The sequence below is a fragment of the Plectropomus leopardus genome, chromosome 9, assembly GCF_026936395.1.
Source record: "Plectropomus leopardus strain MGB_pleo_1.0 chromosome 9, ASM2693639v1, whole genome shotgun sequence".
NCBI classification, from domain to species: domain Eukaryota; kingdom Metazoa; phylum Chordata; class Actinopteri; order Perciformes; family Serranidae; genus Plectropomus; species Plectropomus leopardus.
This window is the reverse complement of record NC_142184.1, coordinates 21,806,817-21,820,318: the sequence shown is the minus strand read 5'-3', so window position 1 is coordinate 21,820,318 and position 13,502 is coordinate 21,806,817. Positions and strand designations below refer to the sequence as shown.

At 39.8% G+C, this 13,502-nt stretch overlaps 2 protein-coding genes across 12 annotated transcripts; one reads left to right on the top strand and one right to left on the bottom strand.

Annotated features, from left to right (window-relative positions):
- Positions 1-437: 437 nt before the first annotated feature.
- ngrn (neugrin, neurite outgrowth associated) lies at positions 438-2,807 on the bottom strand. The gene is made up of 3 exons (XM_042492217.2): positions 2,376-2,807; positions 1,411-1,521; positions 438-1,181 (listed from the first exon to the last, which is right to left on the bottom strand). Exons 1-3 carry the CDS (start codon positions 2,612-2,614, stop codon positions 557-559), a joined length of 975 nt encoding a protein of 324 aa, XP_042348151.2. The 5' UTR covers positions 2,615-2,807; the 3' UTR covers positions 438-556.
- A 1,097-nt stretch (positions 2,808-3,904) lies between these two features.
- nfyal (nuclear transcription factor Y, alpha, like) lies at positions 3,905-13,327 on the top strand. 11 transcript variants are annotated; one of them, XM_042492246.2, is made up of 10 exons: positions 3,905-4,063; positions 4,854-4,958; positions 6,268-6,351; positions 7,620-7,766; positions 8,579-8,710; positions 8,809-8,911; positions 9,028-9,197; positions 10,153-10,326; positions 10,839-10,952; positions 12,271-13,327. In XM_042492246.2, the coding sequence occupies exons 2-10, from the start codon at positions 4,878-4,880 to the stop codon at positions 12,334-12,336; spliced, it is 1,071 nt and encodes a 356-aa protein (XP_042348180.1). In that variant the 5' UTR covers positions 3,905-4,063; positions 4,854-4,877; the 3' UTR covers positions 12,337-13,327. The 11 variants fall into 11 exon arrangements, with proteins under 11 accessions (XP_042348180.1, XP_087938345.1, XP_087938344.1 ...); XM_088082219.1 differs by having other exon boundaries at positions 6,268-6,354; positions 9,028-9,179; positions 10,842-10,952; XM_088082218.1 differs by having other exon boundaries at positions 6,268-6,354; positions 9,028-9,179.
- Positions 13,328-13,502: the final 175 nt, after the last annotated feature.

The following is a 13,502-nucleotide window of genomic DNA, read 5'->3' as shown; positions in this document are numbered from 1 at the left end:
AAGTTTTTGATAAATATAAAGAAAGGAACCTGATCAGAAGCAAATATTGTTTCAAATGTATTTATTTTCTAGTTAGAGAATTAAAGAATGCCACCACACATACTGATACATGGTGCCCCCTTATTCGAACATTTCAGTTCGTAGTTTGTAGTTAACACCGTGGTTTCTGTCACAGCACGTCAGTCAACATTTTCACACGGTTTATAGAGGGATCGACCACCAAAACACATTCTGGTTGTTGGATGGCTGCTGCAAACTGGAGTTTCATCTGTGTTATCTGCCTAATTTTACAAAAACTACATTCAGATTCCTGTTTACCTATTTATAGGTAAACAGCTCCCTGCCTTGGCTATATATTCATCTCTAAATGACTGTGGAAACAAGAGAATATGGGAACAAATACAGAGATTGAGAAATAAAAACATGGGAAACAAATGTTGACAAAAACAGTTTGAAATTATTTTATTTAGGCTCTTCAGTAATAATCTGTTCAGAAAGTCACTGAGCAGATTACTATAAGATGTCCAACCTGGACATGACAGGACATGGAAAATCCTCAGATTCTATACAAAAAGTTGCCCTGTGCATCAAAAAAGTCATTCCCAACTTGCACCACAGGGTTTGGCTTTTCCATTTCCATAAACTCTTCAAGCTCTTCTTCAGTAAACAGCCGTCCATCCCAGCTGTCCTCGTCCTCCTCGTCCTCCTCGTCCTCCTCGTCCTCCTCGTCCTCTTCGTCCTCCTCTGTAGGATCTGTGTTAAAAGTGCTGTCCTCTTCTTTTGATCTCGTCATGGGGACATCTTTACTGATACCGGCTCTGAACTGGGTGGGCAGAAGAGTAACAGGGGCGGGACTCTTGTCCAGGGATCCTGAGCCCTCACCTCGAAGCATCAAAGTCTTTGCAGCAACAGGCACCACTGCGCCTTTACTACCTCCAGGTGGAAGTGCAGCTGCTGTGCGGTTTCCAGGCAGTTTCAGCCTGTCCTGCCCTGTCCCAGCACCTGAGGCCAGCACCTGCTGACTGACTTCAGCCATTACTTTGGCATCCTGCGCAACTTGTCTCTCCGCAGTGGGAACAAACTTGCTCCTGAGGACTCTCAGGATGACATCAGGGGTGACAGAGAAGCCCTCAGCCAGACGCTGGACTGTCCACTCCTCTGGCTGCTCCTGCTTCAGATACCTGAACAATGATATGGGGTATAAATTAGAAAGAATCTAAAAAGCATGTTTTATTTAGTTTATATTTACCTAAAAAATAAGATTTGTTGTGTTTTTGTTATCTTAGCATGAGCTGTTTATATCTACATAGGGAGCGGGTCCTAAATCTTACACACTGTTCCTTTAAGCCCATTTATGCCGACATAAAGGCTACTTCTTGGGTGCATGGTTTGACTGAGAAAACAAATCACCTGATCTGCTCAATAGCAGCCCATGTCAGCTTCCTCTGTGGCGCTCCTGCTGGAGTCATCTGTCTTCTCAGTATGTGATATTTCACAGTCCTCTGCCTTTTCCTCCCCTCCCTGAAAAATACAATAGAGGTGGCTTCATTTTCCACAGACTGTAAAGACAATCAAATGTACTTCACTGATCCCCAGGGGAAATTGCTATTCCTTACAGCTGCTTTGATGTAATAAGATAGATGAAATAAGAAAAGTAAATGTAAGTTGTATTTTTAATATAAAAACAAAATATCTGTATTTTGCTACAATGTGTAACACTGGTATGTCAGTAATTAAGAACATAAAATATGATGAATATGCTAAATATGTAAAGTGTGTAAAATATATAGAAATATGTGCATTATGCTACCACAATGTAGAAAACTAAGGAATATAAATAAAATACATTATGCTATAATGCACAGTGTTGGGAAGGCTTCTATTATTTATTAACTACTTTAATCACTCAGTTAAAGTAATGTTAAATATTACATTTGATTAACTTCCAAAGAAAAAAATTAAAAGAGGGCAATAAAGCTGAAAAAACCTAAATGTTGTGCTCAGATTTCTCTCAACAGCTTTGCTACAAAAGGCATCCCTGCACAGCAAAAAAAAAAAAGCAAAGCAACAGAAAAAATGTTTTATTCGACATATAAACTTTTTACTGAAAGATTTGTTAATGTAACTCATTTGTAATTACCATTTTGATTAATTAATAATTTAATGACTTATTTTTTCTCTGATACTGATTAAAATGACATTTATTTTGTCATTTAATCGCTATAATTGGTTACATGTAACAAGTTACTCCCCATCACTGATAATGCACAACAATACGTACATAGATAGACATAACAATAAGACATATGTGCGTCCACAATTAAATGTAATTTATTTTTGTTCTTTTTAAATACAAGAGAAATTATGATTCTTACTCAACCAAAGCCTGTAGCTTGTCTTCTACTTCCTCCAAATCCTCCAGTTCGCGTTCATCAGACATCTCATGACTGTATCTGTCTGATGCTCTGTCCCTGAGGACATCATGACTCTGTCCCCTCCATGTCCTACTGGCCCCTCTGCTGGCAAATCGACAGCCGTTAACAGAGACCGAGGGCATCACTGTCAGAGCACCGAGTCTGGACAGCAGGGACAGGAGCCGGACAGGTCGGGACATCCTCACAGACAGTCTGTCCTCCCTTTATGAGACAATATTGTGAGCTTGTTTTGCCCAGAGAGGAGGGTCACTCAATCTCCATGCCGATATTTTACAAAAGGGGAGCCACCTTCACCAAAACAAACCCCATGTTACCTCCACGGACCCCACAGACACGCTACTGGAAATCGTTGATGTACTTCCGCAAACATGACTCTCAAAACATAGAGACGGCGCGTTACTGCTCCCTACCGGAGCGGAGGTGCACTTCACCTGCTGAGGGGCTCACATGCGTGACTTGAGCATATTCATAAAGATTCATGTCTTTATATACAGTCTGTGGGCTTGAACTGAACAAAGAGGCTCTCCTGTAACACATGTAATGTCTCCTCAAACCAGTGGTTAAAGGACATGTTTTTATTTATAAACAGATGTGTTAGCAACCCTCTTTCCATCTTTTTGTTTTGATTGAATTTAACTCAATGTTGAACACTCTTGCTCTAACAACATAAAAAGTAACAGGTTTTTAGAATATTACAAAAACTTGTTTGATAAAAACCCTCTGATGTGAAAAGAATTATTTCTGTTTTCTTCCGATGTCCATTCTCATTTTATTTATTTTCGTATATCTTAGAATATGTAAAAATATATTCCTTATAATACATAATAATAATCTAGAATACATATAATATTGTACTGTATTGCTTACATGTATATTTTTACACACTAACATACTCAACATACTATACATTATTTTAAATATTTAGATATTTACATACTGTATCTATGTTGTCGCTTTTGTTTTTATGTTCTTTTTCATGTATTTGAAATAGTTTCAGATATATTATCTTTATTACTATTACTATATTATCTTTCCTGCCACAAGCCATCCACCTGTACAATAACTCACCTCTGTCTGCGCTTTAAACTCCGGTCTTAGCTCCATGTCACTCTACACTGCTGACTTTATTTTTATTTATTCAGATACTGTTCCGCACTTTACACATGTATATATGTACAGTCTCTTAGTTTTTTTTTTTTTTTTTTAGGTTTTTTTAAGCATATTCCTTTATATTCTATTAATAATGTGTGCTCTTTATTCTCTGTTCTTACTGCATGGCACTGCTACATCCCAATTTCTCAGTTTTGAGATCAATAAAGTATATCTATCTATCTATCTATTACTAAATACTAATATTTTTCAATGTTTAAGATGTATTATTTGCCTGTACAATGTACTGTATAAATTCAAAATTGTAACACACAACAAAAAAAAAAATGTCGACCTCTGCCGGTCCCCCCGGGCCCTGCACCGCTCTGTCCCCGGTGCTCATGTGTCACGCTGCAGCTGCGCACCTCCTCCCAGGCGCCGTTGTTTCATTTGCGCCATTTTGTCCGCTCACTTTGTTGATTGGGCTTTAGCGAGCTGTACTAGAGCCAATCAGAGGGAAACCGGACAGCGAAGATACGGTAAGGGAGACCCGATTGAAGGCATTGGTAGTTGTCAGCACGGATTGGTTTGCCATGGACCAACCAAATTACTAACCCAGCTAAATGCAAAAAAGTCGGATGGCAGTTTGATTTCGACCGCTGCGTCCCGGCTGGTTAAGTTGTCTCTGAAATGTTGGCTGCAGAGACGAAACATGATCTCTGCTGCTCCACAAGCCTTCAGCTAACGTTAGCTAAAATAACAAATCGCAAACAAAGGGTTGGTTGATAATGCTAACGTCCTACCATCAGAAAAAAAAACGCATACCCGCAAATTATTGCCGGCTAAGATGAACAACAACCCGCCCAAAGCCTGGTGTTAGCCGTTTTCCTCTTATGTAGCCTCTCTTCAGTGCTTTGAAGCATTTACAACGTTTTTGTAGCTAGCTAACTGACGTTAGCCTTCTTAGCTCCTACGATAATATCCTGTTAGCAAAACACCCTGTTAAATCAAGCTAGTAGCGGACCTATATTAGCCAGTGTGGGGTTAATGTCACCTCTACATTTAATAGGTAAAATTGTGTATATTATGACGCAAATTACCACGGTGAGTTAGCATTAAAAGGCCCGCTAATATGTCCCAATGTGGGTAATGTTTAACGCTTTCAAACAATGAGCTGGCAGTAACGGTAGATGTCGTTTGGAAACACCTTTTGTCTGGATGTTTGAGAGGATTTGAGGTCACTAAAGACGCACAGCTAAGAATAATACATTTTAACATCGATTAATACTGTATTTATCTTTTCTTTCTTTCTTGTTTGCTTGTTACTAGAGAGGGTTGTGACAATAACAAGCTATGGAGCAGTACACCACTGCCACCACCACCACCGGGGAGCAGATAGTTGTGCAGACTGCCAATGGACAGATTCAACAGCAGGTGAGCTCAGGATTGTCTTTGATAAATATGGTCACATGAGAATAAAAAGACATGACTGTCCGAGTTTACTCAGTGGAGAGGTCCTTGTTGTGGACTGGCAGTCTAAAAAAGGCACCCGAGGCACTCTGATTATAGTTAAAAATCCTTTATTCTTATATGGTTAATGAACCTCAGGAAAGTCCTGATGAAGTAGAACTGTGTTTGTTTATCCATGTGAAAATAGTGAAATTTTAACTATAATCAGAGTGCCTCGAATGTCTTTTTACAGGGTTCCTGCAGATCCTTAAGTCTTGAAATGTATTGAATTCACTGATCGAAAAATAAGACTGTGTGGGCCATATGGCTGAGGCTTCTGCAGTGGCCCCGGTTCGGGTCTGGCCTGTGGCCCTTTGCTGTGTGTTGTTCCCCTTCTCTCTCTCTCCCACCTTTTGTATGTGTCTAGAGTTGTCCTATCATAAAGGGAAGAATGCCCCCTCCCAAAATAAAAATAAAATTAATAATAATGTTTCAGATTTCCTTGAAATACTCATTGAAAGGAAGTATTGGTTTATGAATCACTTTTTTCTGATGCCGCACTGTAAAATCTCAAAAAATTGGTTACATCTATTTTTTTGTTAAATAATTTAATAAATTCCTTTCCTCAAACTCATCATGATTGGAACACAAGCAGCTGAATCTCACAAGCAAATAGGGAGACACAAAATCGACCAGAAAACCAAACCAAAATGCCAAAAACCGTCTACTTCTGTTGGTTAACCCAATAGATGTTTTTATGATAATATAATATGTACATTGTCTTCCGTGTGTTCCACTCTAAAAAGGGTTGTTTTGTCAACATTTGACACGGATAAAGTTACTATTTCACTGGACAACAAAAACCTGTCATGTTTTATGTTGTCCTTCTATTTTGGTGATTAGAAAATTGATCTTAAACTTAATTTCGAGAGGCATTTAAAAATGTCTGAAAAGTCTTAAATCTACCATGCTTTAAGATGTAGTAACCCTGTTTTTAAAGCGCCAGCCCACACCACGGACCTCTACACCAAGTAGGCTTAGACAGTCATTGCTTTTTACTGCTATGTGACTATTTGCCCTTCCCTTGAAAAGTACCCAATTAAAAAAAAAAAACAAATTACAATCACCTACACCTATTGTATTGAACCAGTTCCGCACTCTGTAACCCTCCACTATTAGATCACAGGTAACAGGGGTCCAGGATTAACATGTTCTGGTGGACTCCAGATCCAATCTGTTTTCCTAATAATTGTCTGAGACTGTATTGTCCTGTATTATCCTGCCTTGCCTGCAGACACAGGGCACAGTGACGGCTGTGCAGCTGCAAACTGAAGCGCCAGTGGTGACGGCCTCAGGCCAGCAGGTGCAGACACTCCAGGTAGTGGTGTCACCGCCGCCGCCCTGTGTCAGAGTCACGACAGTGTTGCAGCCAACGAGTTTGCATGCTACAAGCAAGGCTATTTTTTCACGACCCATCTCTGTGCTGTTTGGTTCATCCTCCCTCCCCAGCATGTCTTCCGGCTGCCTGAACTGCATGTTCCTCGGCACAGTGTGTTGTGCGTCAGCCTCAGGTTTCCGCTTGTGCTCTCATGACTACTGTTTGTGCGAGTTGTGTTTGTGTCTTGCTTTAAAAAGCAAGTTATGCAAGTCAGACGTTGTTCTTCCCAATGAAGACAAACGCCATTTGAAACACGAGTCATATGGATGTGTTTTGCAGTTAGCAGAAGAACCAGTACTGAACAGTATGGATCCATGCTGTCACTTTTCATCATCTAGCTATATTTTTCTTATTGTCTAGTTGCAAAATGGCAGTGGATTCCTTCCTGCTGGCATTTTTCTGTTGCCAAAGGCTTTCAGTTGTCCATTGTGGTCACTCACTCATTTATGGATGCTAATTAGACCATCTATAGTTGCATTTGTGAATGCAAATTAATTTGATGGCAGCATTTTGTCTTGTGCTTTAAGCAAATGAATGAGTTGAAATGAACTTCATGTAACCTTTTGGTTCATTAGCAGCATCCCAGTAAATACAAAACCACTGAATATAGAGGTTTTGTATTTTCCAGTTGTAGCCTAACTGTGCATAGGGTACAGTTTGGATTAACTTAAGAAAAGGATGGTTTCATGTTTGTACATCCGAAAACAGAAATCATCAGATAATTTCATCCATGATGTGGTATTCTGGATGTAAGGCTGGGCAATATATTGATATTACTTGGTCATTATGATATGAGACTACATATGGTTAAAGATATTTGATATCGTAATATTGTAAGTGTTTTTTCTGGTTTTAAAGGCTGCATTACAGTCAAGTAATTTTCTGAAATTAACCAGACTGTTCTAGCTGTTCTGTTATTTGCCTTTACCCATTTAGTTATTCCATCCACATTACTGATGATCATTTATCAAAAATCTCATTGTGTAAATATTTTGTGAAAGCACTAACAGTCAACCTTACAATATAGCAATATCAAGGTTTTTGGTCCAAAATATTGTGATATTTGATTTTCTCCATATCGCCCAGCCCTACCTGGATGTTCTTGATTTGACATCATTTGCCTGCATCCTTGTGAGTCACACATAAGTGATATTGAGGTAGCAAGCACCAGCAGTCATGCTGTAACAGTTTTCTTTATCTCTCTGTAGGTCCAGGGACAGCCTCTGATGGTCCAGGTGAGCGGTGGGCAGCTCATCACATCATCAGGGCAACCCATAATGGTGCAGGCAATGTCGGGGGGTCAGGGTCAAACCATAATGCAGGTCCCTGTATCTGGAGCCCAAGGACTACAGCAGGTGAGAGAGAAGGCTCAGTTAGAAGGTCAAGATCTGTATTAAAAATGTACCACATTACATTTTATTCCTTGTGTAGTGGTTTTGGCTGATGTGAAAGGTGGGTGTTAATGCCAGAGATACCCCAGATCCTGAAAAAAACTGAAAAGACATTGATTACATTAAACTAAAAATAAAGTCTTAATTGGTATTAAAATTATGTAAATTAATCTTTCAGTTCATTGTCTTAAACTTGTCATGATGAGAATCCAAGAAAAGAATCTCACATGCAGAGTGAGAAACACAATAACTGAGAAAACCAGCTTGAAATGCCAGATTTTTCCCACTTCTGTTGGTACACCAAATAGATTCATTTATGATAATATAATATGTTTATTGTCTTCCATGTGCTTCACACAAAAAATGGATTTGTTTTTTCAAAATTTGACATAGAATATTAACTTTTTTATATTGGACAAAAATGTTTTATGTTACAATAAACATTTGGGCAAAATGTAATTGTCCTTCAGTTTTGGTCATGATAAATTTGTTCTTAAATTTCAGCATTTAAAAAGTCTTAAATATTACTTGCCTTACGCTGTGGGAACCCTGAATATTTTGGAATGAGAAGCACATCAGTTTCTGTATGTTTTACTGATGACAAATGCTTCTTACTTGCAAGAACTAGAAAATAAGTGTTTTCCTAACAGTTAATCTGTGTTTCAGGTAACTGCAGTGAAATGTAAATGAGACAAGAAAAGGATATGCCTGAATTTGCCACTTTATTGCACAGTGAATTGACGTCAGTCTGTGGATGGTACTTTGTCCGTGTGTAGATCCAGCTGGTGCAGCCAGGTCAGATACAGCTGCAGGGCGGGCAGACTCTCCAGCTCCAGGGCCAGCAGGGTCAGCCCCAGCAGATCATCATCCAGCAGCCCCAGACAGCCATCACCGCTGGACAGAACCAGGTGCTATATTCTGACCAGTTAAAATGGCAAATCTATTTAATCAAATGATTATTAATATGATTTCTGAGTGTCTAATCTCCTTTCTTGTGGTCACACAGGGGCAACAGATCAGCGTGCAGGGCCAACAGGTGGCACAGACGGCTGACGGACAGACCATCGTGTACCAGCCTGTTAATGCAGATGGCACTGTCCTGCAGCAGGGTATACTCAATTTTCTCCTACCTTTTCTATTTGCCCTCTACTTTGTAGACGTTATGAACAAGAGCCTCACTGAGTTATCATGTTGCATAAGAACTGTGTTGATAATCTGTTTGCAGGAATGATCACAATTCCAGCTGCCAGCTTGGCAGGCGCCCAGATAGTACAGGCAGGGGGTGCCAACACCAACACTACTAACAGCGGCCAAGGCACTGTGACCGTCACCCTGCCCGTCTCCGGTAACATGGTCAATGCAGGTGGAATGGTCATGGTAAGACCCTGTGCAGAGGTACCCAGCATCTTCTTACCTTTTCTTTAAACTCTTGACTCACACGGTGTGGTGGAGGTCACTTTTAAAGGCACCACGTGTATTTTTTTTAATTCATAATATTTGTGCTAATCATAACTTACTTTCTCTGTCCAATTTGAAATTGTAGAAATGTGGAGTAATAATTAACTGCACAGTATGAAAAAAACATCATGTTGCAGTTATTTCGACAAGTATTGCGATACGAGTTGTGATTTTATTGGGAATGTTCATGTTTTTTTGGGGGGGTCTATACCCAACAAGCATGATCCCTTACGTCTTGAATGTGATCTGTAGGCCGAGGCATCTCTAGCACCACAATGCTTAATTTATTATGGCATGCTGTAACACATTTTACCTTTATCAAAAATTGCAGCTCCTGTGATGATGATATTGCATGTGCCCATATTGCAGTTTCGAATATATTTTTATTAATTGTACAGCCCTAGTCGTAATGTATTTATAGTCTTTTAGTGGAATCATATTGTGGTGGTTTGATGAACTACTTATTTGGTAATTAATTCTGTTAAAATCTGATAAAAGTTGAGTCTAGTTTTAGTTCAGTTTGTTGAACCATGCCATTAATTTTACTGAATATTACTGTTTGTTTAAAGCCCCTTAACACCTACCGTCAAGTATTTAGGACTGTATGGGCGTTTACAGATGGCTGTAATTTTGGTTGACATATCCCTCACCACTCCTGCACTTGTTAGGGCGTGACAACGTACACCTTTATGATTCTTATTAGGTCATGCAACTCCCAGCACAGCTCCACCCAGAGTTGGTCTTTAGAGAAGCAGATTTAGCTAGAATGACTGAAAACATCTGTATTTGCACAGTAATTACTTGTTTGTGTTAACATGCTGATATACATGTATGCTTTCCATCCTAGAGGCTCTAAACACTGTGTCCTTGTTTGTGTCTCTCCCTCTGTTAGATGGTGCCTGGAGGCGGTGCAGTTCCCACAATGCAGCGTATCCCACTGCCAGGGGCTGAGATGCTGGAGGAGGAACCTCTGTACGTCAACGCCAAACAGTACCACCGCATCCTGAAGCGCAGACAGGCCCGGGCCAAGCTGGAGGCTGAGGGCAAGATCCCCAAGGAAAGGAGGGTGAGGGACATTGTCCATAATGTCATACCACACAAATGGGAATGTTAGGTTCTCTTTCTCACTGCATGCCGATTACAAATGCAAATGTTTGAATCCCTTGCTCCTCTCTTTACCAGCTACTTGTTTATTTTATCTACCATTTCACATAAGGCTCAGTCATTATATCACCTTGTATTATGAAAGTGGCACTCTGTGATTTTATAATGGGGTTTTGGTGAGAGCCAAAGTGATGAGCTGAAAGCTGCACAGAGCTGGGATTGGCTCCAGCACTCTACAACTCTGTAAAAGATAAGCAGTTAGAGATAATTAAAAAAAACAAAATACAAATTTCCACCTACCTCTAGTGGTGTTTGGCCACAAACCCTTAGAGAAGGATATCTAAAAACCTTGACAAGTACCTGCATGGCTAGATAGCACGAGAGGCAGGTACAAACTTGTTTTACTTTTTATGGGATCAGCAATGTGACCTCAACCAGCAATGTTCCAGTATGACACAATCCACTTTGTCACAGCAGAAATACCTACACGAGTCTCGCCATCGTCACGCAATGCAGCGTAAGCGAGGAGATGGAGGACGTTTCTTTTCACCTAAAGACAAGGAGGAAATGGCACTTGCACTGGCGCAGGTAAGAAGCTGTGCATAAAAATATCACCTATATAACCACTAGGTAATAACAGATGTATACTGACCCAAGCCTGTAAATCTGGTAATAAATTATCAACTCAGCACGTAAAGTAATAGTCTCAAAGGTTTTCATTTAAATAGATGTCTATTATCATCGACCATCACCGAATGAGGTTACACAATTTTGACTGAGCTGATGGCCCACTGATAAAAGTATTGTAATATTTATATATTTACTGTTTTATGAACTGGGTTTCAAGGGAGACATTTTTAGATAAAATGCTGAATTAGTACCTGCAGATGCAAACCAAGTATGTCCTACAGCTGCAGCTTCATATTGAAAATATTTAACCGGCAAAACAGGAGTTGACTTTTATTATAAGTATTGTCAGTGACAGGGAATGCAAATTATTACTATTATTTTTTTTTGTAAGCTCAGCACAGACTGCTATTGTTAATCAAAAACACATCTACAAAATAGTTTTGGCGGTATCGCCGTATACTTAGGTGTTTAGAAATCACAAAGGTATCATTTTAATACCATCAACAATACAGATGCTTCTCTTTCTATGAAACTGCCAGAGATGCTGAAGTGATGTAGTACACAGCTTATGCCACCAGAGGTCAGTCTCTACTGGTGGACCCATAGACTGGATATAAAGATGGATGACATGACAGCTCCCCTGAAGTGAGGCTAATCAATCTCGAATGGTGTCTGACTGCAGTACAGGTTTTAAGGCCCGCCCCTCCATGTTAGTGAATGGACATGGGCCAAACTAAAAACTCAGTACACGCAAAAAAAATGTTTACCGAAGATGGTTTCTGTCACTGAAGGTAGTTCTCATTTCAAACTTGGCACAAACATTATAGTAGACTCAACTGATTAGAATTTGGGGGTCAAAGGTCAAGGTCACTGACCTTGCGTCCATCCCATTTTCGTGAACGCAATATCTGCGGATGGCCTCATGGTAGTTTCCTCAAATTTGGCACACTTGGACTTAAGAATGAACTGACTAGAATCTGATGGTGGACGGTCAAAGGTCAAGGTCGAGGTGACCTGGTACAACATGTTTTTGGCCATAATTCAAGAACCACCTTGAAACTGCGCTGGTCATTTAGATCTTCTGAGTGTGAAGCATCCATGTTTTCGCAGACATGGATGTAAACTGTAGGTGCAACTTGACTGGTGTGCAGAGGCATACCACCGCGTGACAGTATATCTAGTTTAAATAAGTGCTATCTCATTTTGAAATGAAACTTCTCATAATTTGTTATAGTGACTTCACTGGATCTTTCTCCTCCTTCTTCTCCTCCTCCAGCAACAGCAGGAGGTCGCCCAGGCAGCAGCAGATGACACGGTGGCTCAGATGATCCGAGTCTCATAGCACTGTCACCAACATCATCACTTCTCTCTCTGAACTCAACCCTGCCTGAGACTCTTCACCCCAGCTAACTTGATCTGCCATACCTACTCCTCTCACTTAAACTCCCTCCTGCTTCATTGTCATACACCAGAACATAGCACCACCACCAGGTTTCTTCTATTATCTCTCCACTCCTACACTGGTCTTCCAGGGAGCTGACCATGTGGCTGCAGAGCCTGTGGACTGTTCTGGTCTCCTTCTCTGAAATCGAGGATGCTTCCGCCCTCAGCTAATCTGGTAGAGCCTTTTAAGACCAGCTTTTTATCTTCATAAGGATCTGTTTGGACAATAATAATGAGGCATGAAGTTGTGGATAACCAGGGGTAGTCACACAGAGCAAATAACAGCTTTGAAGCCACGTCAGACCTTGGTCTGTTAAAAAGATGAGAATTTGTCACCAGTTGATACTTGTTGCTTTAAATATTTTTTGTAAATGGTACAGATGTTGTTTTTTTCAGAGACACTCATTAAGTATTGGTGTCCCAAATCTTATATGTGATGCCCTGTATTTTGAAATTTCATTTTTTCTACTCATGTACTGTGGGGGTGGACTCGACATCATAAGTCCAACCTGTCCACTGAGAAAAAAACTGAAATGTGATAATAATGTGAAGATATTGTACAGAATTTCTTTTCTTCCCCAGTGTGTATTGGATGTACTTACTAATTTGCCCAATTCTGTGGATGCATTTTATATAATTTCGTGGCTAGAAATAGTGTTTATAGGAAAAAAATGAGTGTTTCAGTGTTTCATCACACAACACATTCTATTCATGTAGTTACTTCTTCATCGCTCAGTCCACCAAAGTGTTTTTGGTTTTCATTGTAGATAATAGGTTTTTTTTTTACCCATCAGATGCAGTTCTGACATGTTTTTTGGGGTTTTTTTATATAATGGAAAAAAAGGTTTGGACATTCATGAAACCTATGTCAAATAAATTTTATGAAGTGACTCAAGTGACTCATTTCTCAAAATGCACTTTGGTTAGTTTTCTCTGTCATGTTCAATCAGTAATAATGCATCTAATTTTATAAATTGATAATACAGTTTTGTACTAGGGCTGGCATGCTATTAGATTTTTACTACATGACTATTGTGGCCAACCTCAGTACATTTACACATGGGA